Source organism: Ochotona curzoniae, unplaced genomic scaffold (genome assembly GCF_017591425.1).
Source record: "Ochotona curzoniae isolate NIBS_2020 unplaced genomic scaffold, NIBS_Ocur_1.0 contig_1071, whole genome shotgun sequence".
In the NCBI taxonomy this organism is placed as follows: Eukaryota; Metazoa; Chordata; class Mammalia; order Lagomorpha; family Ochotonidae; genus Ochotona; species Ochotona curzoniae.
In genome coordinates, this window is record NW_024464939.1 from 112,401 (window position 1) to 137,674 (window position 25,274).

General features: G+C 37.1%; 1 protein-coding gene across 1 annotated transcript in view; it reads left to right on the top strand.

Annotated features, from left to right (window-relative positions):
• NECAB1 (N-terminal EF-hand calcium binding protein 1) overlaps positions 1-25,274 on the top strand; it is a 203,502-nt gene that overhangs the window by 91,206 nt on the left and 87,022 nt on the right. The window contains exon 5 of the mRNA XM_040993280.1: positions 4,804-4,901. Coding sequence (XP_040849214.1) covers positions 4,804-4,901 — 98 coding nt within the window. The remainder of the gene's footprint in view (positions 1-4,803; positions 4,902-25,274) is intronic.

Genomic DNA, 25,274 nt, shown 5'->3' on the forward strand with positions numbered 1-25,274 from the left:
CCTACACTGATGGTGATTGGTTCTCACATGGTCCATAAGTGCAGGACAGCCCTGCTTCACTCAAACCCATAGAGTCTATATTTGGTTCTCAAGAAAATTGAGTATTCCACCCCCCCAGGAAATTATTTTAAGAACCAAAGGAAAAGATTTTTACAAATCTTAATTTTCCTGAAACTTCTTTTCCCCACTCCAGTGCTGTGCTTTCAGCACGAAACATTTGCCCAGTCCACACTGGCATTGTGATTCAAATGAGGAACGGAGGACAATAACCAGAGTAAAACATTATTCCATGTTCATGCCCAAAGCCATCACTGACCACCCCTGCGCGGCTGCCGTATTTTGGGATATGAGGGTGGACTGCCAGAATTCTAAGCTTGTGATCAGCTCCCACACCTCAGCTTTGATAGAGCCATGGTTTGTATACTGTGATGAAATCACTCCTGCAAGTTGGTTGGTATCCTTGGCCCTTTCTGACAGTGTCACCAACATTCCTCAAATAGTTGACAGTACATATGTGTATGCCTTGCAGATTGGAAGATTAGAAGTGATACCATGCTTTTCGAAACATTTCCAGGGCTTCCCATTGTCCACAGTAATGTCAAATTAAATCTACATGATAATCTCCTTGGAAACCTTTAAAAAACTATTCTTGGCATTCAACCCCCAAAATGGATTTAGAAGATAACGTCATATGGATACTCTTCATTTCTAACAGATATTCTAGCACATAGCATTGTGGAATAGTGAGTTAGGCTGCCATCTATGACATCAGTACCCTGTAAGGGCATCAGTCCAATTCCAGCCATTCCACTTCCAACCCAACTCCCTCTTAATGTGCCTGGGAAAGCATCAGTAGATGGACCAACGGCTGCTGTACTTTAATGTGGGAGATCTAAAAGAAACTCTAGGTCTGGCCATTTTAGCATTTGTGGAATGAACCAACAGATTTCTCCCTTTCAAATAAATAAGTAAACCTTTGTAAGCAAGCAAACGAAAGTCTTTAAATATGCAACAACTGACCTGAGGACTTATTAAGATGCACTTGTGATTCAGCAAGCTTGGATTAAATATTACAGGCTAACAAGTTCCCAAGTGGAATGCATGGTTCTAGCCTGAAAACTAGATCCTAGAGAATTCTGATGCTGATGGTGAAAAACACTGACCTAACCTTGAGATCAAAGTTACTGCACCTAGCAAAGAATGTTTGAGCACATCCAGCTTCCTCTCTCATCCCTGATCTTTAGTGTCCTGCTTCCTTACTACCCAACGTCCTTAATATCGTTTCATTCTGTCCTTTATGTTGGATTAGGGTTAAACTACACACTCCTGCAAGCATAATGAGGTAGTACTTGCTACATAGACTTTTCTCTGATTATCCAATGGTTAAGTCCTTCTCATCCTTTAATGGCATTGTTGTTATGTCCCCCCATTAGGCTCTGTCTGACTTATCTCAAGCAGGCTTGAGCATTCTCCGTTCTGTAATTGGATTGCATGTTGTCCTTGAGCTCTTGAGCCCTCGCTTCGAACAGTGATCATACTTGTTTGTTGGGATGTTACTCTACCTTCGCTGATTGTTGGCTCTGTAAAAACAAGTTGTCTGTCTGTTCACCGTTGTATCATCACCTTCTGCCGCAGCACCTGGCACATTAAAGGCAATAAGCATAGTCCGTCATGAACTGAGTAAATGAACACTTCGCAATATGAAGTGCAGGGAAATTATTCTTTCTATATTAAATGTCTCTGGTTCTTTCATTTAGCTTCTCTTGGAATTTATTGGAGCCTCATTAGCCTTGACTTGTTGAGAGGTAAAAAGCTTGAGTGAAGTGGAGCTGAAATAATTTAAAATAGCTCCATTTTCTACCCAAAGTTTGTAGATTATCAGAGTTCTCTCTGTTATCAGTTCTTTTTCTTTGCTTGAGAGGTAATTTTCTTTTTTCTTAGTAATTTGTAGAGTTGATACGAATAGATGGACGGAGGATGGAGAAAGAATGACTCCGGATAGGTGTCAGCTCTGAGGCTTCTGGTCATTGGTTTGCTCGTGGGTTTTATCATCGTGTGTCTATGTGTGTATTCATTGATGAGATTTCAAGATGAAAATCAACTTCTCTCCTGGAATCTATACTGATACACTTTTTAAAAGGTGACCCACTGCATTTAATAAACCTGGTATGCTAATGTTCCACATTCTCCTGTTTTTGCTTCATGCATTTCTGCCTAAATGTATTTTTATTCTTAACATTTCACTGAGATATAGTGTTATGCCAAGACATGCATTAAATGGACTGATAAATGAACATTTTTGTCATGTTCATATTCATAGTCAAATCTAGATCCCGGACAGAGCATTAATAGGCCCCGAAGAATCTTCATTGCTTTCCCTCCATTTCTTTTTTTAGCACTTGAAATGAGTGTATTATCATTTAAAGGTATGATTCAGTAGAGCCATATTTACATACCAAATAGTGTGGCATTCACACAGCTTATATCTGCTGTATATTACCTACAACAAGTAAGAGAAAAAGAAGATATATTTTCCTTTGGGTCTGGTTTTCCACAAACTTAGGATTTTCTTCTTTTTAATAGCTGAGTGATATTCTACCATGTCTGTAGATCACATTTATAACCCAGTCGCCAACAGACAGGCATCTGAATGGCTTCCATATCTTAGCTGTTGTGAATTGAGCTGCCGTAAACATGCAGGTTAACTTTCATATGCTGATTTCATTTCCTTTGGATACCTTTGTGGGACAGCTGGGTATCAGTAGGTAGACCTTGTTTTGGTTTTCTGAGGAAATTTCATTCTGCCTTTAACAGCAGTTGTATCTGTTTATATTTCCACCCATGGTGTGTTATGGTACCTGTATACTCTTACTAGAATTTGTAATTTTAAAATTATTTTTAGAATATATACATGGGATGGCAGTATGCATTTTTTATGTTTGTTGGTATTTATGTTTCCTAATTTGAAAAATGCCTGTTCCTGTTCTTTGTCACCTATTACAATCTCTTTGAGGCTTGGTGTGTATTATAATTTTCTAAAACCCTAAAGCTTCCAGTACTTTACACTTTATCCTTTTTTCACCTTTGTATGGACTTGATTTAATGTTCTTCCAACTCTGAAAATCCTACAGCGATGCTGTCAGTTTTTAAAGAGTGTTGTCCACGGATACTTAGTGCAGTTCAAATAATTACATAAAGTTAAACATCTTTATCAACGTTATTAAAATGTCAGCATCATCATCATCATAATTAAAATGTTAGTTTGAGTTAGGCATGTAAAGACTGTGTGCTTTCTCACTTAATTCCAGCTAATGCCTTCTTAATAGAATATTTATAAGAGATGCTTTGCATCATTGTCTTCAAGCATTCCATATTTTAGAATACATTGTGCTTTTTTGGGCAGAAATGTGTCATTTAAAATATTTTTTGTTTTCTTTGACATATAGTAATTATACATATTTATGGGAAATGGTTTGACATTTTAGCACATGTATGCAATGTGTGATGATCAGATCAGAGTAATTGGTGCATGAATCACCTCAGATATTTTCTTTGTGGTAGGAAAATCCAAAATCCTGTGTACTAGCCATTATCAACAGTCACCACCCTACATAGCTGTAGAACATTGGAAATTTTTCGCCTTTCTAATTGCATTCTTGTGTCTATTAACCATTTTCTCTAATACTCTAAGACCCTCTCGGGGCTTAGGTTCTGCTATTTTATTTAACCTATACATCCACATACTCTATTTTGATAGCTGTGTTCTAGAATTTATTTGTTGTTTGTGTTGTCTTTCTTCTTAGAAGCCTACACATTGACCAAATATATCAGTGGTACCTTTTGTTTGCTGTCGCTATCAACATCAATAATCGCACACGGAGTGTTAATTTAATCACAGAAGCTTTCATCAAAAATGTTGGAATTGATTCTAGGATTCCTAGTAGCTTACATGAACTATATTTACATGTCAGTTTAATTTCACAAATACAAAGGCTACATTACAGAGGCACAGTAATAGCCTGCTGCTCATCCAGAGATAAAGTTCCCAGGGGTGATGAGGACCACTGGTTTTCTACTACCTTCAGGCTCCTGTTCTTTTCAGCCTATGAATGTACTAAGCCAGATAGCTCTCATTTTAGAAATATTAAGATTTCTAAATCTAAGTGTAAGTCATGTCATAATAACTTAGATGTTAGTCATGACTTCCTAACTCAATCTCTGTTCCAGTCTTAGAAATATGAGCAATATATGCAATACAGAAGTTATCCCTAACATTTGAAAAATGTGGTAAGCACGCCCTTTGCCCAGTCCAGTTTGTTGGAAAATGAAAATGGATCCCAATGGAAACAGCCACAGGAAGGACCCACAGGAGGCTTTGCTTGCGTTCTGCAGCGTTATTGATTCTTAACTTTGAAGACCGCTTACATTTCTGAAGTGTTTCCCAGAAAAAGCACTAAAATGTAACTTGATGTCTTTCTACTTCTGTCAGAGTAATGGGTATAAGAATACGCTGTGGGGAATTATTTTTAATGGAAAGAACCGTTTCAGCAGATCTAGATTCATTTTCCGCTGTTTTTGTAGGAAAGAAAATCATGCAGAAATAATGATAACCATGCAGCTTTCTTTCTCTTTTTTAATGAAATAACCCATGTGCACATTTAGTCACATTTAAAAACTTTTTTGTAGTCTCCTTTTGTAACTGACAGTTTATTTGTTTTACTCATGGACTGCATCATCTAAGCTTTCTTCTTTTACCATTATCTACACTGAGACACTAATATATTTCCGTATTTTCACTTTCAGAGTATTTTTCTCAGCATTTGGGCGAGTATGAGAATGTACTAGCAGCACTTGAAGATCTCAATCTTTCCATCCTGAAGGCAATGGGGAAAACAAAGAAAGTAAGGAAAAGCCTATGTTTACTTGGTATTCAAAAAGTACGTTCCTTGAATTCTTTCTTGAAAATTTTGCTTTACTTCTTAATTATTAAAGTATAGATTACTTTTGTCACTGATTATTTACTTTGTTGATATTAAGTGGGCTGCTGCTTTTTTCATTCATAATGCAATTACACATGCTTAGAATGTGCCAGCCACTGCATTTTAGGCTGAGGATACAAAGAATTGGCTCAGGAGCTCTTCATCTGATGGGGACACAAGAGTGTAAATGAGTAATGACAATGCAGTATCTTGTAGAGAAGCTCAGGATTAGAACCCAGTTCGGTCTGGAGTGGATGACACCCGATTTCATAGAGATAATGAAAATACTTATGGCTAGAAAAAATCTTCAACGGTTCTGTGCCAGGAGGGACACAGGCATTTAAAGGCATGAAAGTTGATAATAAACCAAGTACAGAAAATCAAAGAGTGGAATGATGTGAGTGAAATATCTGTAATCCTGTATTTACAGCAGCACAGTCTGCAGTAGCAAAGGCATGGCAACAACCCAGTTGCCTGTCCAAGGAGGAATGGTTAAAGAGACTGTGATACATCTCCTCCATGGAATATTACCCAGCCATTAAAAAGAATGAAATTATATCATTTGCAGCTAGACGGCCCCAACTAGAGACAATTATGCTCTCTATGAAATAAGTGAAATAAGTGAAATAAGTCAATCCCAAAAAGACAAATACCATATGTTCTGTCTAATATAAGGAAACCATCATGCAAATTGGAGTATATAGTGATGGAGTAATGGAGACTATCATATCCAGATGTGAAGACACACTGCAACATGCATCCCTACTTCCAAATAACAGATGGACTTCCAATGAAAGTGTTGGAAATATCTAGACACTGGGATGCTGGACTGTCTCACATTGTCTACACCAGCAATGCTGGGGCACACTTGAATGGTAGACTGATGGAACTGCCACTCCTTATGAGGGAACGTACTGTTGTGACAATATGGGGAAAATCAGTTAGTTGGAGGCTGGGAACTGGGGGTAGTGAAAAGAGCTTGTATCCCAAGAGAAAGTAAGTCAGCCAATATTTGAAGCAGAGATATGAAAACATGTGCTCTTTTTGAAAACACCACACAGGAATTAATTTGGAATAGGGTAGAAATGACAGAGGCATCAGGAAGACAGGTGGAGAGATCAGTCCATTACTGTGATTGAATGTAATTTGCCTCCCAAGGTCCATGTGCCGAGAGTTTGGACCATCACAGTGATACTGAGAGACAGTAATTGGGTCATAAGGCACCATCCTGGGACAGAATTAATATAGTTCTTTTTTAATTTAAATTTTCAAATTATATTCTCTTTACCAAATAGATGTCATTTAAACAATGTGTTATAAACATTTAGTATTTTGCTACAATTTGGGGAATACAAAATGTCTCTGGAGAAGCAGATTTACATATGACTACTAAAGTATATAATTAGTTTCCATTCTACTACCAAAACATATAGACCTACAGGCATAGAAACTTCTATGAGGGCAAAATAATAGATTTTGTTTTATGTGTATGTTTTAAAAATGTCTTTCTTTCTTTATATAAAGTAAATAAATTTCACATATTTCACAATAGAGATTTAGGCACAGTGTGATCCTTATTGCTCTACTGCCCCTTTTGCCCGCATGTCCATCAACCCTCCTCCTCCACTATTTTCCCCAGTTTATATAATGGCATATTTTTATTTCACGTGGAAATCAAAGGCATAACACTCCACTAGGTAAAGATATCAACCCATAGACAGTCGGAAGAAAAACACACTCTTCCCTAGGACTGCTGAAAAAAGCTATCAAAATTATCCCAGGATGTTAGGTTCACTCATATAAATTACATTTTTTGCCCTGCATATTAGTTATCACAGATTAGATAAAGCATATGACATTTGTCTCTTGGGGACTGGCTTATTTCACTAAGCATAGTGGTTGCAATTATATTCAGTTAGTTTTCAAAGACAAGATTTCATTCCTTTTTTATTTTTTGGCTATTCAGTATTCCAAGCTATGTGTGTGTCTATGTATATATTTCTTTATTCAATCACCATTTGATGGGCATCTGGATTGATACCATATATTAGCTATTGTGAATTGAGCACTGTATACATGAGGGTACAGATGACTCATACACTAATTTCACTTCATTTGAATAAATACACAGGGCGGGATGCCTGGATCATATGGTGGACCTTTTATCAGCTATCTGAGGAATCTCCATACCGCCTTCCATTAAGGTTGTGCAAGTTCACAGTCCTTCCAACAATGGATGAAGTACCTTCTCCCTCCCTATCATTGTCAGCATTTTAGTTTTTAAAATTATTTTTGAATGATAACCATTCTAAGTAGTGTGAGGTGAAGCCTCATTCTGTTTTTTCGTTTGCATTTTCCTGGTGGCAAGTGAGCCTGGCTATGTGTCTACTGGCCATTTGTATTTCATCTTTGAAAAATGGTTCAAGTCCTTTGCCCATTTCTTAACTGGATTGTTTGTTGTGTTGCTGTTGAGTTTCTTGAGTGCTTTTTAGATCCTTCATGTTAGTCAACTGAATACTTTGTAAATATGTTCTACCAGTGTGTTGACTGCCTCTTCGCCTTGTTGACAATCTCCTTTTCAGTGCAGAAGCTTCTTAGGTTGATGTAATCCCATTTTTTTTCATTAGTTGCTTGTGCTTCTGGGGTCTTTCCCAACAAGTCTTTATCTATACCATATTTTCAGTGTCCCTGATATTTTCTCTAGTACTTTGATGCTCCCAGGTTGTAGATTCAGAACTTTGATCAGTCGATTACTGTGTAAGGCAGGGATCCTGCTTCACGCTTCTGATGACATTGATTCTATAAATTCACCAACATGACATAATTTCCCACGTTTTAGTGTCATTTTCAGTTTACTTCTTTAATGTTTTATAATGTTTGTCGCAGAGATTCTTCACATCCATGGGTTATATTTATTTTGAGATAGTAAACATTGTTTGCAGCTGTTTTGTGAAAGGGATTCATCTTAAATATTCTGTCTTGGCCTTGGCGTTGTCCGTTTGTACAAAGGCTATTGATTTGTATGTTTTGATCTTGTAGCCCATAATGTTATCAAGCTATAGGAGTACCAGTAATTTCTCAGTAGAGCCTTTTGGTTCCCCTGTATGCAGAATCATGTAATCTGAAAACAAAGATGAGTTGACTTCTTGCTTTTCAATTTGTATCTCTTTGATTTCTCTTTCTTGCCTAATACCTATACTTAAACTTCCAGGATTTCACTGAACAGCAGTCATAAGGGTAGCCACTGTTGTCTAGTTTTGAACCTTTGTAGAAATGCCTCCGACTTTCCCATTCAATATGATGTAGTCTAAGGGATTTATATACATTACCTTGATTGTTTTTAGGAATGTTCCTCCTATACCCAATATACTTAAGATTTTATCATGAAAATATATTGCCATAATCAAATGATTTCAGGGAACCTACTAAAATAATCATGTAGTTTTTTATTCTGCAGCTGGTTAATGAAAAATGTTACATTTATTGATTTCTTTATGTTGAAGCATTCCTATGCACCAGGGATAAATCCCACGTGCTGGTGGATAAATACAGTGATTGATGTATTCTCAAATTATGCATTCTCCTGAAGTTTCATGAGATATCCTGGAATGAGAATTTTTTTAAATGTTTATTTACTTGAAGGTTAGAGTTACAGAGTGTGTGAGAGTGGCAGAGAGATCTTCCACCTGCCAATTCACTTCCCAAATGTCTATGATGGCCAGGGCTGCACCAGGCCATAGCCACCGGCTTCTTCTGGCTCTCCCAGGAGTGTGCAATGGCCCAAGCTCTTGGACCATCCTTCGCTGCTCTAGGTGTATTGGCAGGGAGCTATATTGGAAGTGGAGCATCCAGAATTCAAACCAGCATGCATATGGAATTCCAGAACTGCAAGTGATATTTTATCTGCGATACCACATGCTGGTCCCAGAGAGACTTTTGAAACTGTGAACACTTACTAGACCAAAGGTGGAACTTGAAAAGCAAATGGACAGAAGGTAGCTGTCAGAAATCTTGAGTCATATAACTGCTTGGTCTGCAGCGGGAAAAGGAGAAAATCACCAGCTTAGCTCGTAGAAAGATGCAGGAGTTGGTGACACTACCTGGTGCTAAAATAAGGTGCTGTGTTGGAAGTTAGTGTTGAGAAACTATTAGATTACAAGATCATATGCAACAGTGTATCGTGTTGGCCTCTTTGCCAATCCAGGTGGAAAGCACAGATCTGTTTATGGAAAGGGAACAAATAAGGTCTATGGCAGCAGCAGCTTGCTAAGTTTACAGGATAAATGGCAAGCTTCCAGCAGTCTTCCAAGGTAGAATTCCCAGAGCATCAGCAAGTAATCTTCCAGCTGGACAGCAAGAGTCTTCCCTGAGAAATCTAACAGCATAGAAGAGAAAAGCTAAAGATTGGCCAGTAATTAGCTTGGGCCAGAGTTTCTCTCTCCTCTAGATTGTTAACCCGCTGATCAGGCTGTTCCTACCCTGTCCACCCTTAAATATGCAACAATCTAGAAGTGCTAACAGAAAAGCCAGAGGCCAAAACAAACCAAAAATTTTAAAATATATGTAAAGAAAAGGTAAGGGGACAAGAAAGGGAGAACTAAGGAGTATGGTGGGAGAAAGCAAAAGAGAGTTAACATATGGAATTGTTGAGCAATTTCAAAACCTCAAAAATATTACCCATCATATCTTTGGAGAAATAAGAGAAGGTATTGCTTCTATCAAGACAGAAAAAGATATCAAGCAGCAAATAACCAGGAATCAAGAGCAAGTTAGTGAAAGCTAAAACAAGAAAGTAGAATAAACTATATAGGATTTTAGAAAATAAAGTTTGGACAGTCTTCCCTGAAGCAAAATGAATCAGATAACATAAGAAAATCGGAACATCAACCCAGGTTATTTTGTATCCAAATGAAAAATTTCAAAAAGAAAAACAGAGGAAATTGAACACGGTGAGGTCAGAAATACATTTTTACTTGATCCCTTCAGGAAAGTTTGCAAACTGTATAGTCATTTATTTCCTTGGAAACCTCTCTCCATGTATGGGCATTTAAAAATTTCTGCTAGGGCTGACTGGCTGCTGCTTTTCATTTTTTTTTGACCCCAGTCTAAAAGCAGTTCAGTATGTCAAAAGATTTCCACTTGTTCTTGGCTGAAAATAATCTGAATGAGTATGAAATTGTCATCATGTGATGTCTGTCAGGAGACAGTGGGTTGTGTCATTTTCTTGCCTTGTATCCCCTAGGTCTGCCGTAGGAATTGGTAAATAAAATGTGTTAAAAATACCTTGATGGATTAACATTCACCCACTTCCAAACCTAAATACCAACTTGTTCCTTAAAAAAAAAAAATTGTTCCTAGGGCTGTTCATAAGATTTTGAGATTTTCTTTGAGATAAAGGAAGAATCCTTATTTCCTCACAAATGTGTACCAAAATCATGTTCTTTTCCTTGTTTGAATGTAATGAGGCTTTGTACAATTTAAATGGAGGTCAACCTGTTACTTTACTCTCCTAAGTAATAAAAATCTTCTTGTTGGAAATGACCAGTAATAAAATGCATTTGACGCATATTGTCAATCTATCTAATCAAGGATAACCCTGTATCGGACTTTTAAAAAGTAATAAGAAAGAAACAGTCAAAAACAAAATCCATGAGGCTCTTTGTGTGACAGTTCAAACGTAGGTGAAGTCCAGGAGTTTTGACAATTTTGAAGGCACTGGTGCACTGAACTCTGTTCCACCCTGTCTGGCATAATGAACCCTTCTGACTGAGAAATCCAGCATTTTTTTTTTTGAGACCGTCTTTATATTTTTAACCAGATGAAAAATCTTGTCTCAGTAGGAGAACTGAGTGTTCTAGGCTTTTACGAAAAATGAAATACAAGCCATTTGTGCTCTGACTTGACTAGAAATACTTCTGTTTGCGGCATCAGAAAATGGATAAAATGGGTTCAACTTCTTAAGCTCCAGGAGGTGACTCAGGACAGATTTAGCATGTCATCATTATTTTTCCTTCATTCTTCTCTCCATCCTGTTCCCACAGCTATAGGCTTTTGACAGATCCTCAAGAACTACATGGATTTTTTTGTTTGCTTGTTTATGTTTCTAAAGCAAAACAGTACAGGTCTGAAAGTCCTCAAGGTAGCTAAACCAAAATCTTCAATGTAACTTTGGATTATTATGCTAAAAACCTTAGGTTTGATGTTTAATTTTTGTTCTTTGAACAGGATATGAGATAAGGCCACTGGCATCATTAGGATGTGGTGTGTTCTCTGAGAGTTCTTAATCATGCATGATTTTATGTAAGGATAGGTACGGTTGCTCATTTATTGGTAAGGCTTAAATGAAGGTGGTCAAAAATGGTGTTCTTAAAATGATTAGTTAGGGCTTTACAATAACTCCAGCAAAAATTTTCAGAATTAAAATATGTATATTCATACTTAATCCTAAAATTTCTCTTTCAAACAAGCATATTCTACAGTATATCTTAAGAGAAAGAATAGAGTGAGTCCTCACATGGTTGGGTCTTTGTCTTCCTTGCTTCTTGCATCTGTGTTTGGGATGTATATTGTTTCTCACATCTGTAGATACCTTCTTCTCAACTTTCTGACTCTTACATCTCTATTTTTAATGTTTAGTTATCCTAGGGATTCGTATTGCTTTTGTTAGCTAAATATTTTCTTTTTTGTTTATGAATAGTGATAGATTTCAGAATTTCTTTTTTATTGTTTTATGACACTGTTTAATAAGCATTGGAGTCTTCCTTCCCTCTCCCCCAGTTCCCTCTTCTCCCCAATGTTCTCCCCTTCAGTCTTACAATGGGTGTCTTTTGTGAATTTTCACATGTCCATCATGCTGTCACTGAGGTGTCCCCCAACAATGTAGCTTATTAGCCATATCACTGTGAGTCAATCCTTGTACTGCATGCAAGAAAACATACTTCTCTGTTTCCACTTATGAACATATTAATTTCTGCTATACTTCCATTATGCATCCCCTTGAGTACTGTCCATCGTGAAGAGAGAAAAAAAAAAAAGAAAGAAAAAAAATTAGTGAATCTTCAGCCACATGAGGTTGATGAACATATAACAAAGGTGTCAGTGTGATGCTAGGGTGGTGAAAAAGAGTGTCCAACATCTTCCTTCAGAATAAATGCCAGCTTTTGTCCCATGTGTCGCTAATGAAAGCACAATAAGGGCTGGATCACCATTGCTTATAGGCAGTAGCAATAACAGTGATAAAAGGGACATTGACAATCTCAGGTGATTTGCAAGTAATCAGTCTTTTATGGTTGATTGATTCATCGATTACATTACAAGATCTTATTACAAATAATTTGGAAGTGCAATCAGGTAGAATTCACAGGTAAAATCCTTATATTTCACATCGTATTATCATATATTAGGGCAAACATGACATGTGACCTCTTGGGATTGGCTCATTTCCCTTTGCGTAATTGTCTCCAGTTCAGCCCATTTAGCTACAAACAATTGTATTTCATTTTTTTTTCATAGCTGAGTAATATTCCATTGAGTAGAAGAACCACAGTTTCTTTATCAGTCCTCTGTTGATGGGTGTTTAGGTTACCTCCATGTTTTGTGATTATTGATTGTGTTGCAATGAATATAGGTGTGCATGTTGCCTTCTCATGTAACAAGTCTTTTGGATATATTCCTAGAAGTGGCATTGCTAGGCCATATGGTAGGTAGATTTTCAGTTGCCTAAGTATTCTCCATACTGACTTCCATAGCGGTTGCACCAGCCTGCAGTCTCACAGCAGTGGAGTAGGGTTTCTTTTTCCCTGCAACATTGCCAACAGGTGTTGGTAGTTTTCTGTATGTGGGCCGTTCTTGCTGCAGTTAAATGGAACTTCAATGTTGTCTTTATTTGGATTTGCCTTTTTGCCAGAGAATTTTTGCATATGCCTGTTAGCCCTTTGAATTTGTTCCTTTGAAAAATGCCCGTTTCCCTTGACCATTTTCTTGGCTGGTTTATTTGTTTTGTTGTTATGGTGGCTCTGGTGTTCTTTATATATTCTGGAAATTAGCTCCTTTTCTTCTGTGTAGTGTGCAAAGAGTCCAACCTACACCTTTATCAAGCAGAGTATTTCCAACCTTTTCTTCTGAAAATTTGATGATTTCTGGGCGTAGGTTTAGATCTTTTATCCATTTCGATTTGATCTTTGTGTATGGTGAAAGGTGAAGGTCTTTCTTCTTATTTCTGCTCTTAACCAATTGTCCTATCAGCATTGATTGAAGAGACCTTCCTTTTTCCATGGATTATTTGTGTTTTCTTGAAGATTAGATGACTGTGCAAGTGTGCATTCTCTTCTCGTGTTTCTATTCTACTCCATTGATCTTCTTCTCTGTCTCTGTGCCAGTACCAAGCTGTTTTGATTATTACCGCCCTATAATATGTCCGGTTGTGATCCCTCCTGCTATGTTCTTATTCTTCAGAATGGTTCTGGCTCTGTGTGTTTTTTTGTGTTTCTAGATAAACCTTTGTATCATTTTCTCCAACTGTGTGAAGAATGTTCTTGGTATTTGATTGGAATCACATTGAATGTATATATTGCTTTTGGTAACATGGACATTTTGATGATATTGACTCTGCCCATCCAGCGACATGGTATGTTTCTCCACTTTTTGAAGTCTTCTATTTGTTTTCTTAGCGTTTTGCAGTTTTCTTCATAGAGATATTCCACATCTTGTGTTGAGTTTATTCCCAGTTATTTAATTTTCCTCTCTGTTATTTTGAAAGGTATCATGCCGGTTAGTTCTTTTTCAGCCTTGGAGCTGTGTGCATGTACTATGGCTGTTGATTTCTGTTTATTGATTTTGCACTCTGTGGAACTCTTGTGTAAGTTCCAGCAGTGTCTTTATTGAGTTTCTTTGTTCTCCTATGTATAGAATCATGTCATCAGCAAACAGAGATAACTTAACTTCCAATTTGAGTTCCTTTGGTTTCTTTTTCTTGTCTAACAGCATTCACAAATACGTCTAATATTATGTTAAATAGCAGTAGTGATAGTGGACATCCTTGTGTGGTTCCAAATCTTAATGGGAAGGCTTTCAGTCTTTCCGTATTTAGCATGATGCTGGCATTGGGTTTTTCATATATTGCTTTGGTTATGTTGTAGATTGTTTCTTCCATGTCAACCTTATTTAGAGTTTTTAGCATGAAGTGGTGTTGGCTTTTATGAAAAGCTTTTTCTGCATCTATTGAACCTATCATAGGATACTTGTTCTTTAGTTTTTTATGTGATGTATCGCTTTTATAGATTTACGAATATTGAACCATCCCTGCATGCCTGGAATCAATCCTACCTGGTCCAGATATATGTGTCTGATGTATTTTTGTATTCTGTTGGCTATTATTTTGTTGAAGATCTTAGTGTATATTCATCAGGGCTATTGGTCTGTAGTTTTCTTTCTCTGTTGATTCTCTATCCGGTTTTGATATTAAGTGATGTTGGCCTCATAGAACAAATTCGGAATAATTGCCTGCACTTACATTGTTTTGAAGAGTTTGTAGAGTATTGGGGTCAGCTCTGCTCGGAATGCTTTGTGGATTTCAGCAGTGAAACCTCTGCTTTTCTTTGTTGGTAGGGCTTGAATTTGCTGACTCGATTTCTGCCTCTGTTACAGGATGTTTAGATTTCCTGTTGCTTCATGACTAAGTTTTGGTAGATGGTGAGAATCTGGGACTTATCCATTTCATGGAGGTCTTTTGATTTGTTGGCATATAATCGTTTGTAGTCATTTCTAATTATTTCTGTATGGCTGCAGTATCTGTTGTTATGTTCCCCTTTTCATCTTTGTTACTATTAATTCTTATTTCTTCAGCTTTTTTTTTTTCTTTTGTCAGTTGGGCCAGTGTGGTGTCTACTTTGTTTATTTTCTCAAAGAACAACTTTTTGACTAATTGATTTTACATATTTTTTAACTCCATTTGGTTTATTTGTTCTCTTATTTTGATTATTTCTTGTTTTCTGTTGTTTGGGGCTTATTTTGCTGTTTTTTTCTAGTTCCTTCAAGTGAGAACTTAGCTCATTTATCTTGTGTCTTTCTTGTTTCTTAATGTAAGCACCAATGACAACAAATTTACCTCTTAACACTACCTTGTAGTGTCCCACAATTTAAGATATGTTGTGTTTAAGTCTTCGTTGGCTTCAAGAATTTTTTTTTTATTTCTTCTTTAATTTCTTCCCTGATTCATTGTTCATTCAGAAGCATGCTGTTTATCTTCCAAGAGTTTACAAATTTCCTGGGTGTTTTGATATATTGATCTCCTGTTTTACTCCATGGTGGTCTGAGAAGATGCATGGTATGGCTTCAGGGTTTTTTTTTTAAGTCAATGAGACTTGTTTTGTGCCCTATCATGTGGTAGATCCTGTAAAAAGGTGCCATGTACAGCTGCAAAATAAAGTATATGCTGTGTCCATGGGATTTAAGGTTCTACATGTATCTATTAAGTCTTTGTTCTATAGTCTGTGTGAGTTTTGTTGTTTCTTTGCTGAATTTCTGTCTCATTGATCTATCCGTAGGGAAAACATCAATAATTACTAGAATGTTTAATTTGAGAAGCAGATACACACCACAAAGACAGTCACAAGAGCTCCCATTTAGCAGTTCGCCTGTCAAGTTCCCATACTAACTAGGACTGAGTTAGACCACAACTGGCCGTGTGGTTCATCATCACTGAGTCATTTAAGTTATCATCGCTGCCTTCCAAGTCTGCACTGATGAGAAGCCAGAATCAGAAGTTGGAGCTCAGTATTTAGCACTTTATTAAGAGGCCTGAAATTCATAACCAGTGAGTGATTTCCAGGACCAATTCCCTACCTTATTACTAGAATTTACACAAGATTTATTGTTACAATTTTACTTTGCTTCAGGAAAAATATCAGAGCTGAAAGATATCATTTATACAATACTAAAAAATCTTCTTAGCTTGTAGAAGGCAAGCATTCCTAGTAAAAAGTATAGTTTCATTCTAATCTTTTTAAGTGTTCACTGATAATGAAATGCAAAATTCTTATAACCCAGAAAACACAAGAAAGTAGTTTTCAGAAAGCTTGCTTGGAATCCCATTTTTTCCTTGAAATAAGCATTCTATGTTAGTGCGTTTACAAAGAAGAGTCAGGGACTAGAAGTATGACAAAATGGAATATGGTCCCGAGGCTGTCATTTTGGTCCAATAAGTAGGAGAAATAGCAACAAGATCATGGTTAAAATGGATATCCGAGGACAGAGCATCACAGCTGATGGTCAAGTCTTGGCAGGCTCTGGACTTGGAGTGGCTTCTTCCGTGAACAATGGCATTGTTTCTTTTTATCCTGTACTGTAGCCCTACAGCACCCCTACTTACCTGCCAACCTGACTATTCTGGGCCAAGTCACCAGACAAAGCCTTAAGAAGACTCTTCCCTGCAAATATAGCACTCAGGTGACTGAACCCAAAGATAGAAAGAAAGAAGGAGAGAGAGGGAGAAAGATAAAGAAAGAGAGAGAAAGAAAAGAAAGGAAGAAAGGAAGAAAGAAAGAAAGAAAGAAAGAAAGAAAGAAAGAAAGAAAGAAAGAAAGAAAGAAAAAGAGAAAGAAGGAGAGAAAGAAAAAGGAAGGAAGGAAGGAAGGAAGGAAGGAAGAAAGAAAGAAAGAAAGAAAGAAAGAAAGAAAGAAAGAAAGAAAGAGAGAGAAAGAAAGAAAGAAAGAAAGAAAGAAAAGAAAGAAAGAAAAGAAAAGAAAGAAAAAGAGAAAGAAGGAGAGAAAGAAAGGAAGGAAGGAAGAAAGAAAGAAAAAGAAAGAAAGAAAGAAAGAGAAAGAAGAGAGAAAGAGGAAGGAAGGAAGGAAGGAAGGAAGAGAAAGAAAGAAAGAAAGAAAGAAAGAAAGAAAGAAAGAAAGAAAGAAAGAAAGAAAGAAAGAAAGAAAGAAAGAAAGAAAGAAAGAAAGAAAGAAAGAAATTAATTAAGGAAGGAAGAAAGAAAGAAATGAACCTAAGCAATAGATACCGTCTATTCCAGGCACCATGTATTCAGTGCTTTGGAGTTTTCAGTGTCCTGTAATGCACTCTATTTTCTTATTGTTCTTCTTCTTAATGGCATTCTTGTGAGAAATTTTTGCAAATGATAATATACCCATCTCAAAATAAGAGAAAAATAAGTAATGAAGTGGACAGTTGATTTATTGATACCATAAAGACGATAAGATTATCCTCATTAATTTTTTTTAAACTTAATGTTTATAAAGTTCCAAACTGTGCATAATATAAATTTTCAATTGCATGCTGTATCACTGTTTACTGTTTCATTATTTACTTACTAGAAGAGTGGAATATATCCTGAAGAAAAGCTAATAAAAGTAATAAACAAAAATATTGCTGCCCTCTGAGCTTTGTAGGAAATCCATAAACCATCTAATTAGGAACCCAACTAACATTTTTCTAGATAGTTTTTTTTTCAGGTTCGTTTCTTGAACAAATCATTCTTTATCCTGTACTTTAAAAGGCACGTTTATGATTTGTCAAATGCTTACAGCAGAGCTCACTGTCATGTGCCATTGATAAAATTATAATTTCTAGCACCATATTATTTTATTATTAAATACTCGGGTATGTTTAAAATATGAGGTACAATCTTTCTTTATTCTTTTTCAAATATATTTTTCTCTTCTTTTGCCATTTTTACATAACTTTTATATTTTTCCAGATCCAAGGAAATTTTTAATTGGCTTTCCACTAAATTTGTAAAATAATTTTGAGATCTGTTATCTTCATAATATTATCTCTTTACATTCAGGTGTTTACATAATTCTCCACATATTCCAGTTTCCTTTTATGTACTGAGGTTTTCTTGTGATAAACTCACATAAGTTCAGAAGATTCTTTGCTTTCTGTTTTTCACAATTCCATTGCTTTATAAATTATCTTTCTCCTTATCCCTAAGTAAATAATGGTAGGATATTAGAAAATGATTGATGCTTGGTCTATGTAACTGGTATCCAGCTTCCATCCTGGGTAACTCTTCTTCCTGGGAAACCTATGACATACCATTTATTTTCCTTTGCTGGTAAAATAGCTTGAACACTGAGATCTATTGCCACAATAAGCGCCAAACCATTTCGTCCGTCTCCTAGGGAAACCAACCAATCTGAGAACAGTCTTTAGCTTCATTCTGACCTCACATTTTTCTGATCACAACTGGAAAGATGTATTTTATGCCGATGCTTGTTACATAACTTTTAAATTCAATGTCATTATCACAAGGCAATAATAAATCATTTTATACTTCAGAATCATGTCAGACTTCCTGCTATGCCAAATATAGTTTATTTTTTTAATATTTGTTTATTTTTATCAGAAAGTCAGGTATATATAGAGGAGAAGAGACATAGAAGAAGATCTTCTCTTCAATGGTTCACTCCCCAAGTGACCGCAATGGTCATAGCTGACCAGCCAGGATCCAGGGGCTTCTTCCAGTTCTCCCACATGGATGGTACCGCCGGGATTAGAACCATTGTCCATATGGGATCCTGGCTTGTTCAAGGCGAGGACCAAATATAGTTTTGAACAGGTTTAGGCACAAAATATTGCAAATACAAATGTGTAATTATGGCTTTTGACATCAAATAAACAGGAACAATATAATTGAATACCTAATGTGTTTAATTGCCTATAATATCACATAATATAATATAATATAACATAATATAATATCCAAGGTTAATATAATTAACCTTGTTATCCAAAATGGAAAAAAAAGATCAGTGTTGACAAAATATGTAAGTCTTCAGGCAGTAGGTGAGGCTTAAATAGAATAAAAGAATAGGGCCTGGTGGCATGGCCTAGCGGCTAAAGTCCCCTCCTTGAACGCGCCGGGATCCCATATGGGTGCTGGTTCTAATCCCGGCAGCTCCACTTCCCATACAGCTCCCTGCTTGTGGCCTGGGAAAGCAGTTGACGATGGCCCAAAGCTTTGGGACCCTGCACCCATGTGGGAGACCTGGAAGAAGTTCCTGCTCCTGGCTTCGGATCGGCATAGCATCGGCCGTTGTGCTCACTTGGGGAGTGAATCATCAGATGGAAGATCTTCCTCTCTGTCTCTCCTCTCTGTATATCTGACTTTGTAATAAAAATAAATAAATCTTTTTTAAAAAATGTAAAGAATAGAAAGGCATTCTCATAATAACCTTTCTTTGATCTCTGAAGGAGACAGTTTGGGGATCTTCTTCTGCCAGACCCTCCATTCTTGTTGGAAGAATCTGCGGTTTGTAGATAGATGGGATCAGGTCATACCTGTTATTGTTTACAATAGTTTCTCTCTTTTTAAACGGTTCATTGAATGATTATTAAATATCAAGTAGTGATCTCAGAAATAGTCTCAAATTGAGAAGACTTATAAAAGAGCAGCTTGGTAAATCTTTAAAGCTGTGGCAACCCGGAGCCCTAGGTGAACCTGTGGTGTGTCATAAAGCCACAAGGATTCCTATTAATAATCTTTTTCTCATGATTGTTTTTTATTTTCAGATGATTCTGCCAATTATCCAAACCCTACTGCTCCTTCTCTCATCCTACCAAAAGATGGGTGAGAAAATCTTTTGTGTGTCACATGCTTATAGCATATTCCCTTCTATTTTTATAAGCTTTGACCAATATGTACTATTTATATTTTTGAGGGCATACTGCAACATTTCAACATATGCACACAGTGAAAACTGATCAAGCCAGGCAATCAGCATTCCCACCTCCCCAGGTTTTCTTCCTGTTAGGTGTCTTCCCACTCTTCTTTTCCAGTTCCTTTATAAGGCGTGTAAAGTTACCTTGATCTTCAGTTGTCCCCACATGTAATTGTGGTTTCAACAGTTGTTTATGTACTTCATGGAGATCTTTTACTCTGTTTTTTTTAATATCTTTTCCTGAATCGCTGGATGGAACACATATGTTCTTAATAGAAATTAAGGCTTAATTGTCAGCCTAATGATGGGAAACGTACAAGGCGCTTAAGACACTATTTAAACAGAGAAATTGGTTTACTTTGCCTAAGGACATAATTTTGAACTGCAGTTGTCTGGGTGAACTCACAGCCAGCGCTGTTTCTGAGGAATTGGTCTTGGAAAGATCAAAAGCAGAGCAAGGGAAAGTTGGTGCAAACATTATAGGGTTTATACTGCACAGCACATGATTACCTTTGTCATGGAAACAAAATGTGATATGACGCATTTCTTTTGCCTGAGGTATGAAAGTGCAGAGCTAGAGATAAAAAAAACATTGGTCTGTTTTATTTCTTAGATCTGGCAGGTGTCAATCATTATAATTATGTTGAAGATCTTTCTTGTTTGTTGTTGCAAACAATGTATTCTAAATATCAAGGGCCAATGAATTCTAATAAAATTATCTTTGTACTAATATAATCAAAATAGAATAAATACAGCAATAATTCTGAGACAGCTATCTCCTAGGTGACAACAGAACGACAGAGTTCATGGCCACATGCTGTTGTATGATGATCCTTTGGGAATGGCTTTTATAGTGACCTGTCGGCTGTGTGGTGACATGGGAACTGTAACTCATGGCTCTGCAAGGTGACTGAAAAATCTGAGATCTCTTAGAAACTGTCCTTGATGCAACTAACTTTGGATTTATTATACATCTTGGTTTTCTGTTACCAGTTACCCTACAACTCATAAGGTTGCAACAATATGGGAAGGAGATGTGCTCATTAATTATGCGCCTAGGAGTGAGAGAACTGACTACTGGGTGTCTCTCCATAAGAGTCTTCACCCAGAAGAGCTCTTAGCTTTCCTTTTTAAACAACAACAATAATAATGTGATGATATAGCTAACATTCGTTGAGCTGTCGGTGCTTACCAAACCCCATGTACTTTTATTTTCGTTTCGTGTTTTACTCTAGTCCTATTCTTGTGATTATTCCATTAAGCAAATGAAAAAAAAAATACAGGTGAAAAGAATTTAAGTGCCTCCCTCATGGTTACACAGGTGAGATATTCACTGCAAACTCAGAGACTCATGTTCCTTGAATTGCAGTCTTAACTTCCCATCTGGGTGCTAAGAGCCAAATGGAGCCATTGCTACTGACTCAGCGTCTGCCCTAGCAGGAATCTGGTGTCAGGAGCCTGAGTGGGGTATTAAGCCCAGGACGTTCATGTGGGACATGGACATTTTACCCATCGGGCCAACTGCCCACTGTTGCTTTCATTTTCTTTAAAGATCATTTTTATTGTGTCATTTTTATTGGAAAGTCAGATATACAGACAGATGGAGAGACAGAGAGGAAGATCTTTCGTCCAATGATTTACTCCCCAAGAGGCCACAAAGGTTGGAGCTGAGTCAAACTGAAGCCAGGATCCTGGAGCCTCTTCCACGTCTCCCACATGGGTGCAGGATCCCAAGGCTTTGGGCCATCGTCAACTGCTTTCCCAGGCCACAAGCAGGGAGCTGGATGGGAAGTGGGGCTGCTGGGATTAGAACTAGTGCCAATACAGGACCCCGGAGCATTCAAAGCAAGGACTTTAGCCACTAGATCACCGTGGTTCCATTTTTAATGGCTGGGAACCCATGTCAACTGATTTCAGTCACAGTTTCAGCATAAATGACATGCTAGGAAATGGAAAGGAGTCTTAAGTGTGCAATGGAATATCCTGAAAGTCTTGCCACATGACACACGTAACAGACAGGACAATCTCAACATGAAGCCTTGAATAGCTTTGATAAGGGATAGTTCAATCAATATGCAGTAAGAATTATCAGTCTTTCCAGTGTATATGGAAAGTTATCACGGAGTAGATGGCATTTATGCTCAATTTCCAAGAACAAAAATTAAGTCTGTGGGTGAAGACTGACTGAATTATTAGAATGGCAATCGCTTAAGCTGAAGATAAGCAGAAGCATGAGAAACTAAAACGGCACCTTCACGGACCTTAGCAGGCTGCAGGGTGTTTGTGCCTGAAGGGATTTTGATGTTTGTGGATATTCAGCCTGAAAGAGAAATTGGCTGAGAACTGCAGAATTTAACGTAAGCACTGAAAGGGCATTGAAAAAAACGGCAGCAGGAGATAGAGTGGGTGTCATGAGAATCAATTAGGAGAACTTTTAGTTCTCTCATAAGAAAATGTTCTCTGCAGCTGTAATCTTTAAATGAAAGCAATCTTTATTCCTGGCTTTGATCATTAACATTTTTTTTCCAAAATATTAAATATTTAATTATATGTAGTCATTTTAGCTTGTGTTTTATATTTTACTATATGCAACTTAAAAATGAAAAATCGAACAGGTCAACCAACCATCTCAGCTATGATGGACTATGTCAATCAGTGGATTTTTCGAAGACCTCATAGTGCTTGGAGTGGCAAGATTGACAGAGATTCATAACTGTTGCAATATCAAAACCACTTGAGCAAGAACCTCAGAGCATGCCCTACATCCGGGACCTGGGGAGGGTGGGAAATTGGGTGGGCCTTCTCCCTTAAATACCCCCCTTTAAACATGAAGGTAACAATATGGAAAACATACTAGTATTATCCACTTTCCTGTAGCCCTTGAACCTTCTTATCCTAATTAACTATGTAAAGAATGTCAAAATAAAATTTTATAAAATTAAAAAAAAATAAAAATTGAAAAATGTTCTTCAGCAGAATTTTGAATAGATTTTTCATCATTTTTAATTTTTTTGGTTTAAAAGTTGTAAAACTTAGCTAAAAAATCAAGAAATCTATTTTTGATTTTTTTTTTTTTTATGATACAGTTCCATAGGCTCTGGGATTTCCTATCCCCTCCTTCCCTACCGATTTCCCTCTGAATTACAATGGGTAGTCCTTCATGAACACTCATTATTCCATCATTCCACTACTGAAGTGTTTCCCAACATTGTAGGCATGGATAATATCTGAGAATCCAGATTCCTTCGGTTAGGATATATTCAACAGTTTCACTGGCATTCCCTCTGTGGTCTGTATGCAGAGATGCATATTACACTATGTCTCCACATCTGGGCATGCTAATCCCTGCTATACTTCTATTGTATGTCCCCTTAAATACAGAGCCACACAGCACAGTCCACAAAAGGGAGGAAAAACAGAAAATATTCACCAACATGAAGTTAAGCAATATGCTACAGAATCACCAATGTGAAAGGATGAAAAATAAAATCAAAATCTTGTTGCACAAAATAATGCTATTGCATGACCCATGTGGTGCTGAGGAATTAATCATTGTCTTTGAAATCAAAATCATTGTGTACGTTTTGCTGTACTATTCACACAGTTTAATGCATGTTGTTCTGAGTTTTAGAATGAATTTCAGAAAGTTTTCTCTTATTTTCCACAAACAATCCTTATTATAACATAGAAAAGATAAAGTAAAACTGAGAGTTTCTAGTTTTCAAAAATATCACCTTTGATCTGATTCTTTTTTGGTTGTTGACATTACAGAATGGAATAAGAAGCACAAAGCCAAGGTTAGTATTTTCCTATTCAAGAATACTTTTTGTATAATCCATCCAGAGTGGAGAAAGGCCAAGAATTCTTGACTTAAAACGCCAAACGAAACAGAAGTTATACACAATGTTCAGAAAATACTTGTGTGAGGATTTTCTTTGTTCTCTCAGGAGCATCAAAATGTATCTGTTGTCAATCTTTCTTCTTACATGACTACGTGGTCTTTCTATATTCCTCAGATTATTGTTCTTTCAGTTAACTGAATTTGAAAAGGAGTTAACTCACAAGTGTCATCTCTATTATAGTAGAAGACATGATTCAGTCAAATATCAGCATAATAATAAAGATTTGATAGCATCATCATTTCTTTTTTACAAACATTGAATCATAAATATCATTTACTATCAAGTTTTCTTTGCAATGTATATGACATTTAAAATTTTACGAAAGAAATATTTAAGTGAAAAAGAAATGTTACATTTCTATCACCCAAGGAAAAGGTTGTTTTTATATTTGTGTCTTCTCCAATTCCTTCTTGCTTTCTTTTCTTCTTTTATCCCTAATAGTTGAATCAATCACCGAGTCCTAATGCTTTCATCTGGTTATTTTGATCACATCTTTCTCTCCCCACTGCCTGGGTCATGGCAAAGCCGCCATGACTCTCGCTAAGATTACTTGTTACAGGTTACCTGCTTCATGACTTTGAGTCTAGTGTTGTCTTCAGACTTGCAGGCTAAGAAATCATTCCAACAATCAAGACTTTCCATCATTTTCCCTATGTCTTGTAATGGCTCCCTTTTTTCCCTCAGGAAGAAGTCCAGCCTCTGCCTGGAACCTTCTCTCCTTACCTGGCATCCCTTCTCATGTCTGTGTAGTATTGCCACTGGTCAACCTGCTTGCAACTTCTCATGCTCCCCACGGTCTCTCTCTCTCTCTTCACTGGTCCTCCCCTATAATGGCCCTTCTTTGGGGATGACATTGCTTTTGCTTCCCCACATCCTGGCTCAGGACTATCCACCTATTCTTCATCTGACTTGTGATACTAAGGATTTGGTGCAAATGGCCCTTCTCCTGAGTAGCTGATTTTGACCCTCCCAGAGAGAACTGAGTGCTCTCAAACCACTTCATGCATATTCCCATGATAGTACCTTTCGTGTCGTACTTGTTTGTCATCCCAATTCACTTGAAGTCCCCTTTTTCTGTCTCAGGATAACATCTGCAGCTATTGTTCAGCTGGTTTATGCATGCAGGAAAATTTTAAACTATATGTTTTGGTTCCCGAAGAGCTGAGATTATAATGCAGATCACTGGTGTTTATGAAGTATCCAGGAGAGAAGAGGGATTTGATAACCACAGCCAATATGTGCCCAGGTTAGAGTCCAAATGGGTCTATCCCAAGAAGATAGGGAAAAGGTGACAAGGAGCAAGATTCACTGAATTTCCACCCGAATTGTTCCTACAACTTGGAATGATTGATTGTCAGGAGCAGCAGATTATTTTTTGAATTGATTATCTGGTTTTGGATTCCACTGGTACCAGAGGTCAGTGGCTCCTATGAGGGGCTTGGATGCAGTTTTGGCCAACCGAGGAGGACTGAAGAAAAAATGAATTGTCAGTTTCAATCATGGTATTCTTATGGTTTTGTATTTTGTAAAAATGGGTTTTAAAAATGTCACCATTAAGTTTCCCCACAGTTGAGCTTTTCCTTAATCCATTTTGTTGAACTTTTAAACTGGGCTTGTGTGTTACACATATTCAGTTTACAATCCTCTGCTCCGACATTTTGAGAGCTGTCACCAAGATTATACTGTGGCAGAACATGGTAGGTGCAGGTGAGTAATACTTTTAG